General features: G+C 35.7%; 1 protein-coding gene across 6 annotated transcripts in view; it reads left to right on the top strand.

Annotated features, from left to right (window-relative positions):
• hgo (homogentisate 1,2-dioxygenase) overlaps positions 1-27,241 on the top strand; it is a 1,123,318-nt gene that overhangs the window by 1,045,359 nt on the left and 50,718 nt on the right. For 5 of the 6 annotated variants that reach the window (XM_067766245.1, XM_067766251.1, XM_067766250.1 and 2 more), the window contains one exon: positions 12,587-12,798. The exons of the other annotated variant lie outside the window; for it this stretch is intronic. In XM_067766245.1, the coding sequence (XP_067622346.1) occupies positions 12,587-12,612 (26 nt within the window). In that variant the 3' untranslated portion in view covers positions 12,613-12,798. Of the gene's footprint in view, positions 1-12,586; positions 12,799-27,241 lie in introns of those variants that run through there. 6 annotated transcript variants of the gene reach the window in all.

Raw genomic sequence — 27,241 nt, 5'->3', positions numbered from 1 at the left:
CCAGCGAGTTGAAAGTAGTTGCAGTATTCAAGTTTCTGCATAATTCGCCATTTTCGCCTACTGTTAAGGAATCTGATATCTTATCGTATGTTTCAAGTCATGCTAAAATTGAAACCAATTTGTTGATATTTCATACATTGGTAAAGAAAGACATTCACATAGATATCCTAACTAAAGTCAATTTAAAATTGGGTGTTTCGGAATGTTCATTTCATGTGATTAATCCAGCTATATGGCCTGGATTTGTGAAAATTCGCCCGTTTCGTTTTTTTCACCAAGGAGGTGTATCAACACAGCAATGATAACCAGTTCCGTTATTAACAATTCTTCCAATAAATTAAAAATATATTTTCAAACTCTTTCTGGGTTGAGAACCAAATCTAAGCTGCTTTATGCCTTGAGCTCGCACCTGGACTATGATATTTTTGTTCACGTTGAGACGTAGCTAAACGAGAGTTTCTTTGATATTAAATATTTCGATTCGAATTTATGCAATGTGTTTCGAAAGGACCGTCATTATGTTAAAACTGGTCACAGTAGAGGCGGAGGTATTGTTATAGCAGTTAATCGGAAATTTCGCTCGTCATTCGTGACATTGAAGAATGATGATACACTATTGGATCAGCTCTGCGTGGCAGTAAAAGGCGTTTCAAACATTTTAATCTGGGCTTCTTATATTCCTCCGACAAGCAACGATATGCTATACCGAGCACATGTGAACAATATTTTAGCAGTAGCATCTAGTCATAATAATGATAATATCTGTGTCATGGGTGACCTCAACTTGGGCAATAATGTTTGGTCTTATATTTTTTTCGAAATCGGCTTTCTCGCATTTTGGACTTAATTTTTGTCAACGATAATGTACACTTTTCTTTATTTGAATGCCTTGATCATTTATCTACTCCTGGTATTCATCATATACCATTCGTTTCAAAGGTCGAATTCTATGAGTGTAAGTAATTCGGTTCATTATGATGAACAAGTTACTAGTTTCTGCTTCAGTCGAATGGATGTCGATATGGTTAACATTGCAGTTGATGCCATTGATTGGAATTCAATATTTTCCAACGTTGATGTTGCCAACTGCTTTGAAATCTTTAAATATAAGTCAGGTGAGATCTGCGTTAAGCATATCCCAATCCTTAAGAAACCCAGATATAAAATACCTTGGTATACAAAACGATTGCTAAAACTTAAGAATTTAATAAACAAATGTTTTAAGAAGTTTAAATTATCCAAATCTGTTATATATAAAGAGAAATTTCTGTTTTATTCAAGCAAATTTAAATCCACCGACAGGGACTTGAAGCGTAATTATACTCATAAGTTCGAATCGGATATAAAGAAAACTCGAAATCATTTTGGAGAAATGTCAATTCCAGAAAACCGTGTTCGAGTATACCTTCTGTTGTCTATCTCAATGAGACCAAAGCGCACTCCTCTATTGAAGCTGTTAATCTCTTTGCTCATTTCTTCAAGTCAAACTTCGAAGCTGGCACTGTCTTTAATCAGGTGTGTTCCACGAACATAAATTCCCCAATAAATTTTGGATCGCTAACCCTGACGCTCGCTGACATAGAAGAAGGAATCCGACAACTGAGAATATCTACTAAAACCGATGTGGACGTGTTGTCTTCATACCTATTAAAAAATGTTCTGCCCTTGCTTCCCCATTGTTGGTTCTGTTCAATAAATCACTTGAACGAGGAGTGTTTATTGATGCGTGGAAAGTCAGTTCTATCACTCCAGTGTTTAAAAGTGGTAATAAGAACAATATTACAAATTATCGGCCAATTTCAAAGATATCCTCAGTCTCAAAACTATTTGAGGCTATAGTTAAAAATAAAATTTATTTTGCGGTAAATCGCTTGATCTCCGCTCAACAACACGGTTTTGTTAAAGGTCTCTCAACAGTCTCAAACCTCACCGTATTTTCGGAATACTGCATTTCTGCGTTTCAAAATCTAGTTCAAGTTGATTCAGTTTACACAGACTTTTCAAAAGCTTTTGACAAGGTGAACCACACAATTTTATTATTGAAACCGAGAGCTCTAGGATTTCATTCCACTCTTTTAAAATGGCTTGAATCCTATCTCTCCTCTCGAAAATGTGTGGTTACTGTTGATGGGGCATCATCTGATCCTTTCATTGCGACTGCTAGGGTTCCACAGGGTAGCATACTGGTCCCGCTTCTCTTCGTAATTTTCATCAATGATATAACAAGCTGTTTCAATTACGGAAATTTTCTGTTGTACGCTGATGATCTTAAGATACTACGAGCAATGAAGACATGGCAAGGCTACAATCTGATATAGATAATGTTTCCGACTGGTGTAAACGTAATAAGTTGAATCTTAATATAAAAAAGTGATCACATGTTTGCTACTCAAAGTCTCGCTGTCCGTTACCCACATGGTATAAAATCGATGGTCTCCGATTATCCACTTTAAGTGAAATGACTGATCTTGGTGTTGTATTGGATTGTAAATTTCTGTTTCAAACCCATTTGAATTACATAATTGCGAAGGCATATTCAACACTTGCCTTCATTAAACATTTTAGCTCTGATTTTACCGATCCTTACACATCAAGATTGCTATACACCTCTCTTGTGCGGTCTACATTAGAATACGCTGTCTTTATGTGGAGGCCATTCTATAATTGTCACATTACCAGGCTCGAACGTGTGCAAAAAGTATTTGTTCGCTTTACCCTACGGTCGTTGCATTTCAATGACCCGATTCCTTCTTACAGTAGTCGCTGTTTGCTTATAAGCCTAAAATCGTTAAACAGCAGACGTTCTATTCTGTCTCTTACCTTTGTTTTCAACTTGATAAGTGGAGCCCATTTCTGCTAGCCAGAATTTGTTTCAACATCTCACAGAGGAGTCTACGCAATCACGATACTTTCTGGCTGGACACGGTTAGAACAAATTACGCGTCTAATGCTCCAATTTTAAGAGCTTTAAGAGAGTTTAATATGCTTTCAAATCCTGTGGGTCTGGAATTTTCCTCCACAAAACATATGTTTAAATCGATATTAAATTACTTATATACGTAAACTTTAAGTTAATTTTTTGTGTTTACGATTAAATAACTGTGCGTCTAATTTTTTTCTTGTAATCTGTATGAAAATGTTCCCATTTTCTAGATTAATACGAGATAAATAAATAAATAATTAAAGGAAATCGAATCGGACCTTTCTGACTTTAATTAAAAATTTTAAAGTTCCTGTTATGCATCTACATACTTATGTAGGTAATAATTAGGTTCCTTAATTTTGAAGTTCATGGATTTTCTTTTAAAACGAAAAGAGGAGAAATTAAATTAGCTAAGCTTCTTAGCTTTTTAAAAAAAGGTTATAGTAAGTTGTAGCTTACATAATTTGGAATTTTTTCTAGGACTTTTATTCGGCCAACTTGCATGCTTGCTGGTTCAAACGGAAAGCACCTGACTTCCGTGAAGCAGACTAAATGTCAAAAGCAACGATGGTGGGTAAGACAGTTTGTAGATAAATGTGCTACCCAGTCTTCTTTTATCAAACAAAAATGTATCACATGCGAGTAATTTTCCTGACCGTGCAGGGGAAAAATTATGGAAAAAATGTTGTTTAAAAATAACCAAACTATTAGGCTAGGGACCAGTCAGGGAACGACCAACTTCTCCAAGTCACAAATTAATAATTTATAAAAACTAAGTTGTTGAGGTGGATGGCACAATTGTTGTGGTGTTCTTTGGAGAGAATTTTACTTAGTCTGGAGGACTCACGGGTGTTTTATATTGAAGGGCAGAATTGCCAGGACACAGCCCTCGGTACCCTTATAGCTTTTTTGTATACTTTGAGCGCCTCCCTATATGGTTGCCAATCCTTGGTTGTGAGGCACTCATTAAATGCCTTACGTACTGTCGTTCTAAGTTTCCTAAGTTCCCCGCTCCAATAGGGTGGGGACTTCTTTTTACGAATACTAAATGTGGTGCACTTATTGTAAGAGGAAGCTATCGCGAGCTCTACCTTGCCAACTAGCTCATCGAGCTTTTTCGGGCAGTTTATGTTAGGTGCGCTTATTTATAATGCTGGTATAGTTAGACTTACAAATTTATATATTTATTATATTTATTTATTTCTTACGACTCTAAGAGCCTAGTTCAAAACTTAAAAATATGATTGCATTCATTAACAATGTGTACTTAATCTAAATTTTTTAATTAAAAACAAAAAAAAAAAATTTAATTATGACACATGTATCACTAATGCATTTAAATCTCAACGAATATATCATTTAATCGGCCTATATTTGGTGTAGTCATACAACCGTCTGCTAAATAAGTTTCTATCACAATTTTTTATATATTCAGGTAGTTCGTTGAAGTATTTCAACCCTTTGTAAAAAAAGACTATTTTGTTCCTATTCTGTTTTATAATTTGGCAATTTAAAATTATTTCTCTGCCTTGTATTTATATCATGGACCTCGTATTTAAATGTAGTACCTGTTCTGAGATACTCTGGCAAAATTGCGTGCTTTATATTATAAATAAATTTCATTGTGTTGAAGAATATTTGTTGTTTAACGCTCATCCAATTTAAACTTAGAAGCATGTCTTTTATAGGAGTATCATAACGTTTGCTTAAAATAAAGCGCATTGCTTTATTTTGCATTTTTTGCAACTTATCAATTTGCAAATTTTTCATAATAAAAAATATTGTTGAGCAATAAATAAAGTAAGGCTCAACTATGGATCTATAAACCTTTACTTTGTAATAATTACTTAAGTTTTTACAAGTTCTTTGAATAAACCATAATTTTTTTGCTATTTTACTTACTGCATAGTCAACATGGGCATCAAATTTTAATTTGCAATTAATCTGAACACCCAAATATTTAATCGTATTTACTTTTTCTTTTTCAATATTATTTATTGTAATAGTTTCAAAATTAGCAATGTTTTTTCTTGAAATAAACATGTATTTAGTTTTTTCTATATTAATTTTAAGTTTGTTTGTACACAGCCAGATATAAAGTTCGTTTAAGTCACTTTGTAACTTGATTCTTATATCATTTTCATTTTTGCCATTTATAGAAATTAGAGCATCATCAGCGAAAAGTTTTATGGAGCTGAATTTCAAAACAGAATTTATATCATTAATATAAATGTTGAATAAAATTAGTGCAAGAATAGAGCCTTGGGGTAGGCCAATCTTAACATCCACTTCGTCTGATATTATCGAACCATTTACTGTTCTTTGTTTGCGATTTGTTAAGAAATCTTTAAACAAATCCAGTTCAACATCTCTAATACAAATTCCTTCCTATTTTCTTAATAATATTTTTGTATCTATAGTTTCGAAGGCTCTTTTAAGATCAATGAAAACTGCTATTATCGCCTTTTTATTATTAAGTTCTTCTTTCCATTCAGCTAAAACCATATTCAAAGCTGTTTCACAGGAATGTTTTTTTCTAAATCCTGATTTTTGAGGTATGAGTATATTTTTTTCTAAGTATTGAACCAACTGGTTTTTTACCACAACTTCTAAAATCTTTTCATCACTGGCCAATGTATTTATCGGACGTAACTCCTCTGCTTTTATTGTGTTATTAACTTTTTCGATTTGCACAATGGCAGAAGTTTTCCAAATCCTCGGAACTATGCCACTACTTAAACTTTCATTTATGATTTGCGCATAGAAGTATCCCAGATATATATCATGTCTTTAAGAACACCATCTGATAACAGCTGTTTACCACCTCGCTTAGATTTAAACGTCATGACAATTTTGATGACATCGTCTGTACTAACTTTTACAAATTTGAAAATCCCATTTAACTGAATAGGAAAATTTACTTCTGTATATTATTGCAAATATCCTCAATGCTATCAACAAAATATTTATTTAGATTGTTAGCAATTTCCGATTCATCCATATATGCTGTACCGTTTATCAAAATTTTCTTGAAAGAAGAGTTTTCATTAACTCTACTTATTGCAAATTTCAAATATTTCCACATCGCTTTACTATCTTTACTATTCATCTGTATGTTATGTTCCATATGCTTAATTTTTTTAATTTTTACCAGCTTCTTATATTCTTTTTTTATGTTTCTATACTCATCCCATTCTCCGGATATTTCAGCTAGTTTATAAAGTTCTAATAATATTTATTCATGTTGGCTAACTCTTTGTCATACCATTTATTAATTAACTTTAAGTGTACTACCTTTTCATACGTTAAGCTGCGCATGGCATTTAAAACATTGCTATTAACCAGCCCTACTTTGGACTCTAAATCAATTCTATTAAAGTTGCTAAAATCGCACAAGCGCAATTGATTAATCAGTGCTTCCGTATTATAATACTCACAAGAAGTAATTTTTTTAAGGCTTCTCATTTTTGACTTAGGACTGCTTTTAATTTTAAATTGGATGTTTTCATGATCTGATATTTCGTGTTCATCAATTTTAGTTTTTGATGTCGCAGTTATACGGGTATCAAAATCAACTTTTTGATTCATTGAATATGATTTAAATAGATCGATTAGTTGAATGCTATAAGTTGAGCTATTATTCAAATTGATATTAAAATCACCTACAAGAATATTGCTATCCGACAGTTCGCAAGTACTACCTAGGACGTTGCGAAAGTAGTTAATAAAATCGGCATCACTTGTATTATGAGAGTTATAAATCACTCCAATTTGCCATTTTGGGTTGAAGTGCTTCAATTTAATAAAAATACACCAAAGATTTTTATCTATTGCTTTGTTGAATTTAATGTTATATTCAATTGAATTATGTACGTAAATCAGCACACCGCCAGTATGTCTACTATGTGAATCGCATCGCACTAGTTTGTAAGTATGTATATTTAACTCTGAATTTGAAATTTCATTAGTGGTACATGTCTCAGCACATAATATTATAGGTGGATTTTTTATTTCAATAAGTCTTTCGAGTTCCTCTTTATTGCCTAAAATACTATTAATATTAAGATAAAGACAAATAGGATATTGATTTCTTGATTGCTACTTTCTAGTTCTGGATTTACTTTCAATATATCTTTTATATGCGGGGCATTCCTGACTAAAGGCAGTATGGTGTATATCCGCTTCTAATAGTTTTTTATGTACAAGCTCACAACAATTAACACACTTAAAAATACTTGATGAGCAATCTTTTAAGTCATGATTTCCTGCACATTTACAACATGCTTTTTTGTTAATCCATTCAACAACCTTATGATTAAAACCTAAACATTTAAAGCATCTAAATACTCTTACGTACGCAATGGTAATGCAAGAGTCCCACTCTATATTTATTCTCTTTTGGTGCAAAATATTTTCAAACGTCTCTGCATCTGTTTCAACAACTGCATTAAAACATTCTTCTCTACGACTATAGTTCTCAAAAATTTTTACAACTTTAAACTCTTTACCCTCACATATACTATTCTGTTTCGTTATGCATTCCACTAAGAGCTCACTGCTTAGTCTCTCTGTTAAACCAATCACTTTAAATCAGGCATTGGCATTTAGTGGCACAATTGTGCACACTCAATTCACACGTATTATTATTCCCTTTAGTTTAATAGTCACTGAGCATTTGGCGCAGCAACATCGATCGTGTGCGTCGCTCGCAATGTTGACGAATGTTATTAGCAAGCAACAAGCAAAGATCGTTTATTAATTTTTTCAATGCGCATAAGCGAAAAATATATGTTGACCAACCCTTTTGCGCAAATACAATGTATTTAATTGTATAAACCTTTTGCTTCCCATTTTGCGCATTAAAAATATAATAACAAACGATTTTGTCTTGCTGCTTGCTAATAAGCGAATGAACTAAGCAAAACGATGCATCAAGTGATGTGCGCGATTATCGCGCTCTTACTAACACATCTGCATTTCCAAAATGCCGATACCTGCTTTAAATATTTCTTTCATTTCTCTCTTGTCTTTAGTTTTCTTTTTCCAATTTGTTCCGCTATTTTCTTCTGCAGTAGTTCGCATGACTCTTTATTCTTGCATTGAACTACAATCCCTCCGTTGTTTATTTCTTTCACTCCCGTCACATGACATTCGGTTGGCTCTATCACTGTTTTTAATGCTTCTTTTGTATGTTTATTTTTCTTTGCTTTATCTTTTGGTTTAATAACAATTCTATTTTCCTTTTGTGCTACAGCTTCAGCATATGTAACTTTATTGTTATTGTTTTTGCTATTGGCATTTTGTATAGTGGTGTTTATTTTTTCGTTATTATTTTCTAATATTTTCGATAGCTCTGTTAATATATCTTTCTTCATTTGGCAAATTTTTATTTCCACATTATGCTCAAGCAGTGAGCTGAAATCTGTAATCAGACTAGTTTTCAGCTGTTGAATCTTATTAAACAAGGCTTCTTCAATTATGTCTTATCCCACTTTGTTCTTCTTGGGTTTCTGTAGCGGTGAGTCTGGCCAGATCCAAATTTGATTTCGAAGAAGATCCAGCGGTGGTCCGAGAGAAAGGCCTTGTCTGACACTCTCCAGTTCTCCACTAGCGCCGGGTCATCATCGGTTGTCAAAGTTAGATCTAGGTCTTCCTCCCAGCCCCGAAACCTGTCTGAACTAGAAAATATAAAAGTGGGCTTGTAGCCGCTGTTGCAAATACTTAGGTTGGAATTAAAAATAAATTGTAGAAGGCACTCACCTCTCTCGTTGGTTGAGGAGATGTCCCATATCGTGTTTCTTGTATTGGTGTCGCAGCCGATAATTATACTGCACCCGCCGCTATTATTTATAAAGTTTACCAGCACTGGATGTGTGGCCATCCTGTCGTGGGCCATGTAGGCCGAGACCACGTAGATGGCCTGGTTGGACACACTCTCTAGCTTTACCACTGTTAGGTCTGCTGTGCTGTAATTTGAACATAAGAAAGAATTTATAGCTTTTTCGATTAAAATACCTGCTCTTGGCTTACCTACATCCGTTTTTGTAGAACAGATTGTGTGTGCCGATGTTTAGCCGCCTGATATCCTGATTGTGGACCCAGGGCTCTTGGATTAGGCTGCTGTTGATATGCTCATCACCGAGAAGGATCTTAAGATTATCTGTAGCACTTTTAGAGTGCTTCAGATTAATCTGCATACATTTAGTCTTCTGTTGTGTCCCCGTCCCTGATGTTAACAGCCTGCAGCAGATTACCTGTTCCTTCGACTTCATCAAGGTCGTCTTCAACCGGGATTGTGTCGCCGCGGAATACCTTCACCTTGGCCATGCGAAAAGCAAAGGCGATTTTGTAATCCGCCTTGGTCAACCCCTCTGGGACTCCTTGCAAATGGCCACCAGAATGATTTTGCTGGTTTTCGATGGCGTTTCTTCTTTTATTAACTGCCATTCTGCAATGGCCGGAATGTTGCTGTTGTATAGTTTGATACAGTCCAGGAACTATATAGATAGATATATACACGTACATAAGCATTTACACTGAGATTAATAAAATTTCACATTAGACAATTTTTTTTCTCATTTATTTATTTATTTGCGTTGTCGGCTCATATAGGTGGTTCCTATGTTTTTTGCAAATTAAATTTAAAGTAAATATTAAAATCCCTTAATTTCTGTATTCATATATAAAAATGGAATCCTTCATACAAAAAGCAGCAGCGATCTTGGAATTCGAAACATATTTCAATGATCAACCCACAGCTGACCATTCCATAATCTCCCTCAGTATTCAGCAGGGTGAATTTAAGGTTATGTGGGAGAAGCTAAGGTCTGCATATGAAGAAGCTACCTCCTCAACTCAGGGGCTTCAGCCGAAAGAACTTTCTTCAATTAAACATAAATATAAAATGTCATACCAATAGTAGGTACGATGCTTGACTGCAATGGGTAAGTTGTCTGACAAGTTATCCAAAGGAGCCACCAAGGAGTCTGAAGCTCCAACCACCCGAACACACAATCGTCGTCTTCCTCCGTGCGATACATCTGTGCTCAACGGTGTCTATTCTTCATGGCCAACATTCCGAGATATGTTCACGGGCCATTTACATATCGAACAAAGACCTTGCCCCAATTGAGGATTAATTTCATCTTAATCAAAAAGCTCAAGGGGAGGCCAACGATATTGTAAGCAATGCACCAGTTACTAATGAAGGTTTTGATATTGCCTGGAAGAGTTTAGTTTAGTGAAGGCACAACTCGACACAGTCTTCGACATAAAGCCCATAGAGTCTGATTGTGGTAAATTAATACAGGATTTACAATTAAAATTAAATAATTGTATGACAGCATTAAAGGATCATAAAATAGATCTGTGGGACGCCCTCTTTGTATACTTATGTGCTGAAAAATTGCCCGAAAGCAGCCTCTCGCTTTGGGATCAGTCTTTGGGGAACATTTAATTGTAAAATATGTCACACAAATGAGCATAAACTACGTAACTGCAGGAAATTCCTTAAACTTTAACCTGCTCGTAGGTTCGATTCTATTAAGAGCAATAATAGCTGCCTGAATTGTTTATCGTCTGGACATACTGTGTCGAAATGTACAAGCTCATACAACTGCAGCACTTGTCATTCGCGACACAACACGCTCCTACATATACAAAAAAATCTACAAAATACAGTAGCGCATGCAAAGCATTCAGATCATGATGTCCCATCAACATCAAAACAGACAAGGGAAAGACAAAATTCAAAGTTACATGAGAAGCAAGTATCGAATGTGAAATCTTGTCATGCGCATACAACCACTGGTGTACTGCTAGGCACTGCTCGTGTCAACATTAATTACAATAATACCAATTTTTTAGCTAGAGCCCTAATGATCTCAAGTTCTGAGTGCTCGTTCATCACCGAACGTTTTAAACGTCCAATTAGCCTGCTATCCAAGAAAATTCGCGCTCAAGTTTCCAGTATTACCAACTCATTCTCTGCATAGGTCAAAGAATCTTGTTCAATAGATTTGCGGTAACTAAGTGACCCATTATTCTCTTTGAACGCAACAGTCCTTGTCCTGCCTCAACTAACAGGGAATTTTCCAACGTGCCAGATCAGTTCGATCACAAAGCAATCATTCCCAGATCTCGAGTTGGCAGATAAAATATTCTTTGTAAATGAGCAAGTGGATCTAGTTCTCGGAGGAGACATTTACCCTTTCTTTCATTCTACCATCATCCTGAACGGATTGCAGAACAATGTGCTTGGTATACTCTTAGCACAAGAAACTGTTTTCGGCTGGATTCTTACAGGAGGTGCAGATGCTCAAGAGCCAACAAACCGAATCTTATTACAGGGACGTATCATTGGATAAACAACTATCCGCCTTGTGGCAACTCGAAGAACTCCCCAAAAACAAACATCTAAACCCAGACGAACAATACTGCGAGGAATTGTAGAGAAATGCAACTACAAGGGATAATACAAGGAAATATACTGTCTCACTACCATTTAAACGGGAATTTCCTTCAAACATCTCTTTGGGACCATCTATCAAAAGAGCCTACTCTCAATTCTTCCGGAACGAGACACGCCTATCAAAAAATCCTACCATACAAACGGGGTACAATCGAGTTGTGACCGAATACGAGGAGTTAGGACATATGTCAAGGATCAACAGTAACGTGCCACCAGATTCCTCTGACTATTATTTTCTACCTCATCACGCCGTAATCAAAGAAAAAAGTACCTCCACTAAAGTTCGCATCGTATTTAACGCATCTAGTCCGACTGCGAACGGGCCCTACCCTACAAGCGGATTTGACGATTCTCATCCTTCGTTGGAGAATATACAAATATGTCTTCAAAAGCAATATGGAGAAAATGTACCGGCAAATTATGGCACATCCGAACCAAAAAAAATATCAGCGCATAGTACGTACTAGTCCTGAAAATCCCATAGGATTTTATGAGCTGAAGACTGTGACATTTGGATTAAACTGCGCTCCCTATCTCGCATTAAGGACGACTTTACAATTTGCAAAGGACGCCGAAAACACCTTCCCAATATCGAGCACGTTCAGTGCACGTGTCCTGCGCTTGCCAGGCTAAGACTCCAGCTATTTGGAGTGATACAGCTGTTAGATCTAGAAGCAGAAAGTGGCTTAAGTCCTAGGAAGCTTCTAGTATTTGCCAAGAGGACGGTGTTATTTTATAACATAGGGCCTGGTTTTTGATAGGGCTTTTCAGTTTGGTCGTTAAAATAAACTTCTGGTAACACTACGAACTCAATCAGTCTATGTAAGGTTCTCATTGACCGGCCAGTTCCACCTAACTTAACCTATGCCTCAGTAGGATTATAAAAGTAAGTTATCTGAAATGAACTGCACAATTGAAAGTTACACCCGAACCTTGACAACTTTAATTGTTTTCTCATAATGTTTTTCTTTGTTTGTACAAAGTTTTAAGCTGGAAAATTGTGCATCAAGGTAATTTAGAACTTGAGTCGAAAATACATTTATTTATAAGAAAATGCTAAAAAATTTTTAATGAACTACATATTTGATGCAGCTAATTGAGATTTCTTTATCAGCGTTGAGATGATACCTGACTTTTATGAACATGTTTGTAAATCCAAAAAACTACATTGTTGTTTTATATTTTATTTACAGGCATTTATGTTCGAGTCATCGCTTAGTTTAGTGGTAACGAAATGGGCTGCGAAAACTTGCCAAAAATTGGATAAACGGTACTTTGAGTGCTGGAAAGGTCTGAAAAAGAACTTCAGAGTTAAATCCAATGATCTTTAATATCTATTAAATGATTATATATTATAATATAAAATATATATTGATCCAATAATAAAGTTATTCATTCGATTGTTGTTTATGTTTCCATCTATTGACCCTCTTCCGAGACGCTCAACTTTTGGTAGGACCTACCTTATTATTTTCCGGCTTTTAGTATTATTATTACTTAATGTAAATATTGGTTTCAATAAAACCGTTTAACATAAAATTTTTTTATTTAATAATTTGGGAAAAATTTAAACCACGTGACATCAGGACGGACAAGGCGACAGCTGTTTCGATTATACCTTGTAAATCTCTTCAAAGCCTTTTTTCCCGGGAGTGGGAGTCGAACCCGCACTCCTACCATAGTTGAAATGGTTACAAACGCATTCAGCTACGTCATGCCTTAGTTGTTGTAAAGTTTTTCCCAATTGCCTTCTTTCGCATATATTATCTTCCACACATCACATAATTCGTATGTAGTTATGTGTTGAAGTTATGCATGTTTGTAAGGCGGTTTCACAGAAACTTGGTATTTTGCTGTTTTTGTTCTATTTATAGAACTACAACGAATTAACCAAATATTTTGTCCTTATACGAATTAATCGGGGATTGCCCGTATTGCTTTAAATGTATGAACATTTATTTCAAGCAATTTTTAATTTTATAATTTATTTAATAATTTGGGAAAAATTTAAACAACGTGACATTAGGACGGACAAGGCGACAGCTGTTTCGATTATACCATGTAAATCTCTTCAAAGCCTTTTCTCCCGGGAGTGGGAGTCGAACCCGCACTCCTACGATAGTTGAAATGGTTACAAACGCATTCAGCTACGTCATGCCTTAGTTGTTGTAAAGTTTTTCCCAATAATTTTTTTTTTTTTAATTATATTTTATTGATTTAAAAGTATGATGCCTGGTGAGATATTCTCTACTGATGAGATGTGGTGATTGTTCATTAGAATGCATTCTGCTGGCCTGTTTTTGATTAATTGCGGGAACAGCTGGTATTGCTAATGTCTATAATATTCTTATGATTACAAATTTTTATATTATTATTTTCCTTAAATTTTACAAACACTTTGTTATTGTTGCAAATTACAATATCTTCATAGAGAATTTATTTAATGTGCTTAATCTTTTTAACTATTTTAATCAGAAGGGAATCGAATTTCTTCATTTGTTAATGGTACTGTGAGGACGCAAAGCCCGGAGGTACAGAATCCGCACAACATTTTAATAGTTACTACATTTTACATATATTATGATTTGATTTTAACAATTTCTACATTAAATATGAATTATTACTCCGAATATTAATGATGGCTATGTTATATACATAAACTTATGAATTATATTGAATGTTATACAAGCTAATGAATTATTTCTATACCTAAATACATACATACTCATTGACTATGCATACGTTTATCACAAATATATACATAGACACAACAATTTCTTACCACAGCTGAAAAACAAAATATCCCCCCCCCCCCCTAATAGTTCATTTCAGAAAATATAGGGGCACCCCGAATGTACAAGGAATAAAAATCCCGTAACTTTAAGTCAAAGAACCGATCACCCACAATAGGAAGTACAAGCAGAGAAAATCATGCGAGTGAAGTGACCAATAGCCCACTGTAAAGGTCTACAAGTAGGATATGTAGCAGAGCGCACATACACAGCCACGCTCACCTGATAAAATGCTGGTTCTTCTTCGTTTTTTTTATGTATGCTATTTGGCACTGTTGTACTTCTTAGGTCCAAAAAGAGGGTAGTAGCTGCTAACGAAATCTGCGTAAAATTTTTATTGTTATATTACAAAGAAATATCCTTATTTACTTTCAAACGAGCACTTAATTACATCTCTCTTTAAAATCCATATATTTTGGACAATTTTAATTAACAAATTCTGAAACTTTATTACAGGGGACGATTGCTCAAACACGACCAAAACCATCGGAGGAGGTTTTGATAGACGCGTTTTGCTTCGCTTCCAATAATTCGAATACTTGTTCTCTTTGGACTATTGATAACAGGACAAAACGCGTCTTTTCATTTCTCTTTCCACATTTTTGGACGGGTATTGCAGTCGACCTCGATTTCAAACTATTTTTCGCAAAGAATTTTTGAACGGGAAGAAAAACTTAGCACCCATGTTTGTATTCTTAATACTGGAATAACTACGCGTCCTCAGATACCCCAATTCAAGACTTTTGTATAATTTTCTGTATGACCCATATATGTAGGTGCACTATATTTTCATATTAAATACGTTCAAAAAAATTTCCCATTACAACTGACCGAAGTGTCAAACTGCAGTGTGTTAGAAAGAGAAAGGAATTGTTTCCTTCTCATACATATCATACTTGTAAGCCTGTACTATGCAATAGCCAGTAAAACGACAGCGAACATACGCACGAACAGTAGCAAAGCAGAGTGCCGCTACCAAATTTAAAGCAACGAACACACTTATGAGCACGGAAGAGGGCATTGTAAACAGACATGGGCACTACCACATTCAAGTGATCAGCACAACTTGCGCATGTGTGGGTGTGCCTACGATAGAACGGTGGAACAAACTTCAATCTTAACAGCATTCTTTCTGTTAATACTAATTTGTAACTTTTGGTAAACATTTTTTGATAATGAACAAAGCTAATAAAAAATAAAATAACGCAAATTTTGATTTGATCTATTTTGTTAATTTTTTGCCCTTTTTGTATATTTTGTTTGTTTTCTCTTTTCAATAATAAAAAATAATTCTATTTATTACTTTGCAAGAAAAGTAACGCAAATTTTGATTTGACCTTTTTTATTTATTTTTATGTCCTTTTTTGTATATTTTGTTTGTTTTCGTTTTTCAATAATAAAAAATAATTCAATTTATTACTTTGCAAGAATTTAACTTCTGGTAACAATTTTTTGATAACGAAAAAAGCTATTATAAAATTAAAATAAGGCGCATTTTTATCGTTTTTATAAATTTTTGAATTAATTATAAATATCTGTAATACGACAAGTAATTGTTCGACAGGTAGTAGGTGTAGCGCTTACAACTTCTGGCATCTCTATGCCTTTTTCCCCTAAACATTTAAGTACAGCTATTGCAAGCTCTTTAGAAAAAACTCCATCTTCTAGTGGCCTTCCCTTTTTGGCCAACGCCCAGCTAATTACTATTAAAGCTTTTAAATGAGCTTCTTTCGAACTGTTATCCTGCTCATTAGATACATTTACTTAAACGCTTTTCAACTAAGCAAGTTTGCATTCAAATAAATGTATAATGCGGTCTTCTGAGTTCAATTAGTTTATCTCCCGATGAAATGGTAAAAAATGCCGCTTTAAATTTGATGATTTTATTTAATTTAATACCTTTGAACATATCAGGCATTGCAGTTTTTCCGCACAATTTAAAACAAAAAAAATTCAATTTCCCACCCAATCTGAAACATTATAAAATTTCATTCAGGCGCATTAACGTTTGCCCACTGTATCAAAAGCACGAAGTACAAAAAATGTGCGACATCATCGTTCGACTGTTGAGAGCAAATTGAAAAAATTCACCGCTGAAATTTTACTCTTCGTTTTTGTATATGTACACGCATTTTTACTCTCTGAGAACGATCGACCCGCTCTGCCCATGTCTGATTGTAAAGCATAGCATGCATACGGACAATCATGCAAACATATGCACGACACTTGGGACACTGATTTTTATGTATATGTCTCCCGAAAGTAAAGTGCGTAATGCGACAGTTACTCACGAACGTACGTACCAAAAACGTGTCAGCTGACACGACCTATCTTATGAGTGTGCAATGTAAACGAAAACTCACCGACGTGCAACGCCCGTACGTACGTAGCCCGGAACGTAGAAATCAAAACAATTTTGATTTTTTCCGTAAGAACGTGTCAGGTGATCGCTCTCTCACTAGACAGAGTTGCCTAGTAAACTTTTGTGCGCTAATTTTTGACCGTTTGCAATTTTATGCAAAAACGCCTAATTAAAGTTTGAAAAATTGTGGAAATAATTATGTAAAAGTGCTGATTATAAATATTTAATCTATTTATACTTATTTAATATGTATTCCGACCGTTTACAATATCAAAAATTAAATTGGAAAAAGTTGATGTTTCCATAAGCATACATGCAAAATGGTCAATGGCAACAGTACTTATCTGTAAACAATACACACACAAATATGTTATGTACATGTACACAAACGCACACATTGATTCCTACGGGCTTGAGAGTTCGGTCAAACGTGCTTCGTACGACAAACGTCCTTAGGTACGGCACACGTCGGTGTGTAACTGCCGCATAAACCTGAATGCCTGGATAACCGGTTATCCTACATGATTGAAAATATGCATATATACATACACACAAACCATAGACATGATAAGGGAAATGTATGTTAGCATCAGTGTTGCCAGGTTAGCCTTTTCGAGGCTAGATTTAGCCTTTTTTTTCCTTTAGCCTCGAAATTTTGGGTTTAGCTTCGTGACTTTTTCCTAGCCTTTTTTACTACGAATGTATTTTTAATAATTTCTAAAATAAAATAATTTCAATAGTTCCTGTGAACACCTAATACCTAATAATATGAGTTCTCTACAAAAGATTAATTATTTTTCTGCTGAAAATTGGTTGAAAGTTTCAAAGCCAGATGTATTTTCTTACTTTGAAAAAGAGAAGTGTAGTTATTCTTCAAGTCAAATAGCATTAATAGAGCTGCAGTGGCGAAAACTTATAACAATACAATGGAAAAATGTACACTCCACCATGGAATTTTGGAAGTCCGAGAACATAAAAATGCATTAAACGAATCTCCTTTTTTTGAACTTGTCGAAATCATATTTAGTTTTTAGTATTACCACTCAGTAACGCGGAGGTTGAAAGAATTTTTAGTGGCATGAAAATTCTGAAAACTAAATTAAGGAACAAACTAAAAATTAAAATGCTTAATGCGCTGCTTAATATTAGATTCTCGTTAAAACGCTTATCTAAATGTTGTAAGGATTTTGAAATTACCGATGACTCCAATATAAATGGTAAATAGCCAAACTTTATACGCAGGCTTAAGCTCTTCTGATTCTTCAGACGAGGAATATTTTATATAAATAATTAGTTTGTAATATTTTTTTTATGTATATACACATATGCAATCATTTAAAGTAATTCCATGTGCTAGTCAAGGAAAATGTGCCTGATATGTTTTGAAACAAGAAGTTATGTTTAAGTTATGTTTATAAGTTTTTATTTACAAATGTGTAAACTAAAATATAAAAAAAAATTTAATGAATTAACCAAAAAAATTTCTGGCCGTTTTTTAGCTTCTTTTTTTTCTAAATTTAGCTTTTTCGAACCTTTTTTTTTGCCAATCTAGCTTCTTGTTTTGTCATCACCTGGCAACACTGGTTAGCATGTAAGCGTATGTATATATTAATACGATACAACGAAAATAGCGTTAGGCTTTTATTCGAGTTTATCACTTTACTTTTTATACTCAGTGTGCTTTGCCCGCAGAGTATATTAACTTTGATTGGACAACGGTTGGTTGTACAGTAGGGCGGGTCGATTTAAAAATCCCTCATTGCTCTGTGAATATCGTATTCTAGGGATCAAAATAAGAAACTTTGCCGAAGGAACCATACCTCTAAAACGAATTCTGATGTCCCCCCCCCCCCCCCCCCCCTTTGGCTCGAACTTTTTGGTAGCGGCAATTTCAATTCTACCTGCTGTGTCTTGTGGTGGCTTAAAAAAACAACACAAGCAATTTTACGATCTGTAATTGTGTCACAGAGATACCTTCATTTTTTAAAACAGTTGAATAAAAAACTCACACAACTATGTTTACGACATGCAAATGCATCAGAGTGATGCCTTGGTTTTAAAAGGGGGTTGTAAAAACGCTAATTTCTAATAATTTTTTTAAATTTCTTTTCTATTACTAAGTTAAATTCATTTTTTCATTTACATATGTTCTGACTAAATACATTTCTAAAGAGAAAAATAAACTCCAAAAAGAAAAAACATAGGCATTTCAAAGTGGGATTTTTCAAAATTTGCCCCTACGACCCAAAGGGGGGGGGGCATCAGAATTCGTTTTAGAGGTATGATTCCTTCGGCAAAGTTTCTTATTGTGATCCCTAGAATATGATTTTCACAGAGCAATGGGCGTTTTTTTTTGCCTCCCCACAAATCGACCCGGCCTATTGTACAGGTATAAATGAATAGAGATAGATATAGACTTCAATATATATCAAAATCATCAGTGTCAAAAAAAATTTGGTTGAGCCATGTCCGTCCGTACGTTAACACGATAACTTGAGTAAATATTGAGATATCTTCACCAAATTTGGTACACAATTGAAAATGAGCGAAATCGGCAGATAGCCACGCCCACTTTTTATATATATAAGTTTTTGGAAAACACAAAAGACCTTATTATTTAGTAAATAATACACCTAGAATGCTGAAATTTAACACGTGTACTGATATTGAGACTCTTGATAAAAATTTGGAAATATTTTTTCAATTGGGCGTGGCACCGTGATGAAATCAATTTTAATCATAAATCAAAATCGTTAAATCTATCGAACCAAAATTCGGCAGAGAGGTTGCCTTTACTATAAGGATTGCTTTGAAGAAAAATTAACGAAATCGGTTAAGGACCACGCCCACTTTTATGTAAAGATTTTTAAAAGGGTCTGGACGAATAAAATAAGCTATATCTTTGCAAAAAAGAGCTTTACATCAATGGTATTTCTTTTCCCAAGTGGATTTATAACAATAAATCGGAAAAACTTCAAATTTTAAAAAATGGGCGTGGCATTTTATGACTAAGCAATTTTCTATGTTTCGGGAGCCATAACTCGAAGAAAAATTAACATATCGTAATGAAATTGCGTACAAATATTTTCCTTATAGCAGAAAATATTTCTAGTAAAAATGGACGGGATCGGTTAAAGACCACGCCCACTTTTATATAAAAGATTTTTAAAAGATTCGTAGACGAAAATAATAAGAATTTTACTTGCTAAATTGAATTACAACTTTAAATTGGAAAACACTAAAATATTTGAAAATGGGTGTGGCACCACCCCTGTTATGACTAATCAATTTTCTATGTTTCGGGAGCCATAACTCGAAGAAAAACTAACATGTCGTAATGAAATTGTGTACACATATTTTCCTTATAGCAGAAAATATTTCTAGTAAAAATGGACGGGATCGGTTAAAGACCACGGCAACTTAGATATAAAACAAATTTAAGGGGGTCGTAGACTAGAATAATAAGCAATAACTTATCAAAAAATAGTTTTGAATCACTTATCAAGTTTTATTGTAAGAGGAAATGTGGAGAAATTTTTTTTAAACGGGCGGTGCCACGTGTTATGTAGAAAAGTAATTTATCTGAAATTAAATGTACAATTGAAGCCCACACTGAGTATATAATGTTCGGTTAGACTCGAACTTAGACACCTTTACTTGTTATAATTGTTTTTGAAAAATTACTGACTGCCCGCGCAGCTCTACATAATTTTGTAATGGAGGAATGTTAATAATGAATTGTTTTTGGGGCGACAAATTAGCACGTAAAATCAAAAGCTAGGAGATAGGCATACGAATCAGTGGGCTTCTACCACAGATCAGAAACGCGACCTGAAGGTTTCCACTTCAATTCGTGTTAGTTTTATATTCAGTAAGAGGTTTCCACTCCAACTGACGGAGAGCTTGGCAGAGGGGTTCTACCTCAACTACTCTTATCGAGGCAGGGCCAGAGAGTAGAGTAGTTATTAAGTAGATTTTTTTTTTTTTAATAAATATTATAAAGTTTACAGAACTTCTTTGTTTATTTCTTTCGATAGGAGTAGGTTTTCCCATCAATTACATGAACCCTGGACGGACTGGGCATATCTCAGCGGAAATAAGTACACCTACAATGTAAAATAACATCGTATTATTTGTAGCAATTTTTGTATTCGCAAGTTAATGATTCTTTCACACTATTTAGTGTTGAGTTATTTTTTGTTTTTTTAAGTACCGATTTTACTAACGCTAATTAGTCATTAGATAAAATATATGGATTGACGATCCCTGCTTTAGCCCAGTGAATTTCTTCTATTATGATTTTTAATTTATACTTCAATTCTATAGCAAAATTGTGCTGTATATCTTCATTGTATTGTACAGTTTTTATAATTTTCTTTGATATTGTAGTTATAATATTTATTCTAACATTATTTTATTACCACTTGGTTATTTTTATTATACTCAGCCGAGCAGAGCTCACAGAGTATATTAATTTTGTTCGCATAACGGTAATCCGTAACGGCATAATCTAATCGAGATAGATATAGACTTCTATATATCAAAGTCGACGAAGAGGTGATGTGTGTCGATTCTTTTTTTACGGGTTTTTTCCAAGATTTGGCGCATTGTGAAAATCTGGTCGATGGTAGATTTACTATGTCTGAAGCCGCACTGATAAGGTCCAATCAGCCGGTTCACGGTGGGCTTCAATCTTTCGCACAATACACTTGAAATGACCTTATATGCGATATTGAGAAGGCTGATTCCACGATAGTTGGTGCATTTTGCAGTATCCCCCTTCTTGTGGACTGGGCAAAGAACACTTAGATTCCAACCGTCGGGCATGAACTCTTCCGCCCATATTTTGCTAAGAAGCTGCTGCATGCGCCTTACCAACTCCTCGCCGCCGTACTTGAATAGCTCCGCAGGCAATCCATCAGCGCCCACGGCCTTGTTGTTTTTCAATCTGGTTATTGCTATTCTAACTTCGTCATAATAGGGCGGGAGACATATATTCCATCATCATCGATTGCGGGATCGGGTTCTTCATCTCTGCGCGCTGAATTGCTGCCTCCATTTAGGAGAACAGAGAAGTGTACCCTCCATAATCTAAGCACTCTCTGGACATCAGTTACAAGGTCGCCGTTTTCGTTCCTACAGGAGTTTGCCCCGGTCTTAAAACCTTCCGTCTGTCGCCGTATTTTTTGGTAAAATTTTCGGGAGTTATTCCTGGTGGCTAGCAGCTCAAGCTCCTCACACTCACGCCTTTCTGCTTCTGCTTTCTTCTTCCTGAAAAGGCGTCTCGCTTCCTTTTTCAACTCACGATAGCGTTCACACACTCCTCTTGTCGCGCTCGCTTTTAACGTAGCCCTGTAGGCAGCGTATTTTCTATCAGTTGCAACGCGGCATTCTTCATCGTACCAGTTGTTTTTTCGTGGTCGTCGGTAACCAATTTTTTCCTCGGCGGCAGTACGAAATGCTTTGGAAGTATGCTCCCACTGCTCCTGTATTCCTTGGGGATTAGTTGTGCTCTCAGAGAGCAGGTGTGAGAGTCGAGTTGCGAAATCATTGGCAGTTTGTTGTGATTGAAGCTTTTCGACGTCTAGCTTCCCTTTTGTTTTTTGTTCCTTGGTTTTAGCCGCGTTGAGGCGGGTGCGTATTTTGGCTGCAACGAGATAATGGCCCGAGTCGATATTAGGTCCTCGGATCGTGCGCATATCTAGAACCCTGGAGGCATGCCGTCCGTATATCACAACGTGATCGATCTGTTTGTGAGTATTTCGATCAGGAGACAGCCATGTAGCTTGATGTATCTTTTTATGCATGAACCTCTTGCTGGATATGACCATGTTTCGAGCACCGGCAAAGTCAATCAGCCTCAGTCCGTTAGGCGAAGTTTCATTGTGTAGGCTGAACTTTCCGACTGTAGGGCCAAAAACACCTTCTTTGCCTACCCTGGCGTTAAAGTCGCCAAGCACGACTTTTATATCATGACGGGGGCAGCGCTCGTATGTGCGTTCTAATTGTTCATAAAAAGTGTCTTTCACCTCATCGTCTTTCTCCTCTGTCGGCGCATGGGCGCAGATGAATGATATATTAAAAAATTTTGCTTTTATTCGAATAGCGGCGAGACGCTCGTCCACAGGAGTGAACGCCAGCACTTGGCGACAAAGTCTATCTCCCACCACGAATCCGACGACGAATTTGCGCTTATTCGTATGGCCACTCCAATATATGTCACAATTTTTGATCTTCTTTCTTCCTTGCTTCGTCCAACGCATTTCTTGGATGGCGGTGATGTCAGATTTTGCTTTGACGAGGACATCAACCAGCCGGGCATCTGCACCAATCCCATTCAGGGAGCGGACGTTCCAGGTGCATGCCCTCAATTCACTGTCCTTCAAATGTTTGCCATGGTCGTCATCAATAGAGAGTGTATTTATCCGAGACTTGTTGTTATATTTCATTGGAGTATGGTTTTACGTGGCGGGTCCCAAGCCCAGCGCACAACCCGCTCAGCGGGGGTGAAAATATTACTTGGCACGTTTATATAGCGAGCCGCTTGCTCCAAGACAGACGCCTGCTTACAGCTGCACCTAGAGGTGTACAGACGCTGGCGATGAGATCTCCCCCGGCTAGCCCTTAAACCGATTATGTCAGAGTGGCCTAGCCAGGTTGTCGCCTTCTCACATTAGCTCACCGCAAAACGGATGTTTAGCGGCTACCCAGAGGATATTTGGCCGCAAGCGACCGGCAGTAGTGAGCTGCTTGAACCGCATGCAAAAGAATCGCTCTGGCCAGGTGAATAGCGGTCAGAAGCTTTCCCCACTTTCGTGGACTTCTACACACGTCCCCACCCGTGTTGTTTATCTTTTCTTTAAAATCAATGATATTTTTACGTTGTAGCTCGAATTTAATGTTAAGTTCTTTAAAATGTTTGAAATATATCTACAAAGGCCGTAGGATGGTGATGTTATAGTTGAACATATGGGCCTGAGATGTGTACCTTCTTTATGAATTTTAGATAGCCCCTAAATGCTCGGTGGTAATGCCGTTGTTGCAATCATCTTGTTCCTCTCAGGCTTTGAAATAAGTCCCATTTTAAACAATCTGTCGACTAAAAGATTATTTTTAATTTGAAGTCTAGACGTAGGATCTTGCCTTTGTACTCTGTTCATGGTGAAGTCTTTAAGTATATCGTTCATTTTATTGTTGTATTGTTTATTTGCGACGATGAAAAACTTATTTATTTCGACATTGTATCACTGTTCCCTAGCATACCCACACAACTTGCTCTTGGCGTAATAAGAGAAAAATGGACAATACTAGAAGAGTACAGTAAAATACATAAAAAAAATTTTATGGAAACAGTAAAGTTCTGCATTGAGGAAAATAGATATTTTAAATTTAATGACACGATATATAACTCAACTCCAAGGAATACCAATGGGATCACCGACCTCTCCAATTATAGCAGACATATTAATGGAAAAGTTGTTGGAAAATAGCATTGAAAAGCTAATACAAAAGCCAAGAGCTGTAGCAAAATATGTTGATGACATTTTTGCGAGAGTAAAAGAAACCGAAGTACAAACACACACTTGACGTATTAAACTCCTTTGATCGACATATACAATTTACTACGGAACTCCAAGACGATGGAAACTTACCCTACCTGGACTCAGTTGTAATAAGAGAAGGCAATCAAATTAAATTGAAGTGGTATAAGAAATCAATATCATCAGGACGCATCATCACTTTTAACTCCAAACACCCAAGGACGATGATGATCAATACAGCAACGAGCTGTATAAGATGAATGCTACAAATATCGGACGACACCACAAAGAAATTAAATTACTATTAAGAGATAATGATTTTCCAGAGAATATTATAAAAAGTTTAATAAGAAGAACGCGATCAACAAACCGAGATCTTATACCAAAAACCCTAAAAATAATTAAATCTGTTATTTACGTACCTGGCTTATCAGAGCGACTTGCCAAATCAGATTGCTATAATAGCTCAGAAACAAAAATTGCCCATAAACCAATAAATACTTGAAAACATATTTTCAATAAAACAAAATTAAAAATAGCGAAACCCGAAAAGAGGAATGTTGTATATAAAATTCCTTGGAAAGGTAATGATAAAGAATCCTGCAATAAGATTTATGTGGGCATAACTAAAGCAAAATTAAAAACTCGACTGTCACAACACAAATCTGATTATAAACAATGTAATTCTACTAACAACCATAAAACAGCTCTCATGGACTACTGTGCCAGCAGTTATCACAGTCCGAACTTCGACGACGCTTCAGTTATTGAGAAAGAACAGAAATGGAAGAAGAGGTACACATTAGAAATGTTACATATCGTTAACACACCTTCAAACATAGGAATTAACTACAAAACAGATACTGATAATACAACACAGTGATACAGAGACTTGTTAACAAAAAATAAAGAGTATAATACTCCACGTCAGACAGTGTAAACGTGAAATAAATGTATGTAATTAGTTCTTTAGAAAAAAATCATTGTTATTTGTGATATATTGTTTCATTATAATTACACGTTGTTTTTATTGTTAATAGTTGCCCTGAGGACGGTTACCGAAGGTAATGGAAATATATCGCTTATACAAGAACTTCTTGTGTTTTATTACACCTGACCTCTAGCCAGCTTAACTCAGAGATACATTATTAAAGGTCACCAAATTAACTTAAATATTTTTATTAAACACAAATTTTTTTTTTGTTTTCATTTGAAGACTTGGATCATATGAAAGAAGTAATCTGGAACTAATTAGGCAGGAATTTAGGAGCTGTTGTTCATGGAAAAGCAAGGTAGTTATTGTTACGTGGTTGGCGAGGAGCGGCGGCAAGCAGGTATGCTTGCATCCCAGGTTAGATCGTCAGATTGGGCTGGGTATTGCACCACCGTCCTCACCCGCAGCCACATGAACAAAGAGAGGGTTCATACCTGCATGTGTATAGAAAGGAGAGAAAAAGCTGAAAAAGATAGAAATAAACGTGAAGGGGAAAGTAAAAAGGGGGAAAGCATGAGAGGAAGGAAAATATGGAGGCCTACCCTGTCAGGTCGAGTCTACCCACCGTCTGCAGTGCATCTTGCGCCGCACCACGGGCACTGTGCTGACTACTGTTTACCTTACAGTGCCCCCAAACCTGACCTAAGTCTGTTCGTCCGTCAATAAGTGATCACCCTGTAACTCACCTTCACTTTACCTGCCACGCACAAGCGCAGCATCTACACCAAATATTGTCAACCCAGCCCTGCATAATGAATATATTCAAATTTAATCCAAATATATTTCTTCTTATAATTTATTTACAAAGTTTTTATTTACCAATTATCAACTAACACCCTACTGCTATTTCAATAATTTCTAAAAAAAAACTTTAAACTTAAAGTTTAATACAAAATAAATTGACAAGGATTTCGAAAGGCTTAACTAGGATCAACTTCTAAAGTTTCTATTTACTCAAACCAAAAATGAAAAAATTGCTCAAATATAATGCTGAACTTTATTACTAATTATTTATTTATTTATTTATTTATTTAGTCTAGTAACAAATGTTTAGTACAGACACTTATGACTAAATTACAGAGACCAGCTTATATTAAGCAATGGAGAACATTAACAAGAAGAATTTATATTATTACAGATTAAGTAATTTTTTAGTTTAAATTGAAAAGCGTATTTTGAGTCGGAGAAATCAATATCCAAAACACTAGAGAAGCAATTAATTTCTGATAGGGCTCTGTTAATAGGCGCTTTTGAGTTATAAACAGTTCTACTCAGCCCTATGAAAAAGATTTCAAAGTGGCGGATGTTTCTACAGGGAGTATTTAAGCATAGTCTTTCAAGAAGCAGCGCGCAGTCAATTTTGCCCGTGAAAAGATCGAAAATGAACAACGAGGCCAAAAGAATTCTGCGATTGTTAAGGGATAATAAGGATATTAGTTGGCATCGAGACTCATAAGACGGGATCGGTTTAGAGAAACGTAATGAAATAAGCGCGAAGCGCATAAAGATTTTTTGAACCCGCTCCAGGCGGTTGATGTGAACTGTGTGGTAGGGCCGCCAAATGAAAGCCGCATACTCAAGTTTGGACCGCACAAAGGACGTATATAAAACTTTGAGTGTGTAGGGGTCAGAGAAGTTTGCGGAATGGCGTCTGACAAAAGCAAGCATTGAAAGCGCCTTAGAAATTGTGAAGCTGACGTGAGTGTTAAAATTAAACTTTGAGTCGAAGTATACCCCCAAGTCTTTAACTTCAAGATTCGTTCGAAGAAAGGTTTCTGCAATATGATAGGAGGTATGAAGTGGCCTCAGCATTTTACCATACGTCACAGTGTGGCACTTACTTATATTAAGGAAAATACGGTTCTTAACACACCAGATATACAGCTTATTAATCTCAGATTGAAGAACAACGACATCATTATAACAACTGATCTCAGAATAGATCTTGAGATCATCAGCATAAAGCAGAAATTTGGTAGATGAGAAGCAAGAGCTAATGTCATTAATTAACAAGATAAATAGTAAAGGGCCCAGAATACTGCCCTGGGGCACTCCAGAGGTGGCCCAAAATGGTTTCGAATAAACACCGTCAATATTTACAACATTACTTCTGTTGTGCAGGTAAGATTTAATCCACTGTAGGAACGTAGAGTGGAACC

The sequence above is a fragment of the Eurosta solidaginis genome, chromosome 2 (genome assembly GCF_040869045.1).
Source record: "Eurosta solidaginis isolate ZX-2024a chromosome 2, ASM4086904v1, whole genome shotgun sequence".
Taxonomy (NCBI): Eukaryota; Metazoa; Arthropoda; class Insecta; order Diptera; family Tephritidae; genus Eurosta; species Eurosta solidaginis.
This window is presented reverse-complemented; position numbering and strand designations above follow the sequence as displayed.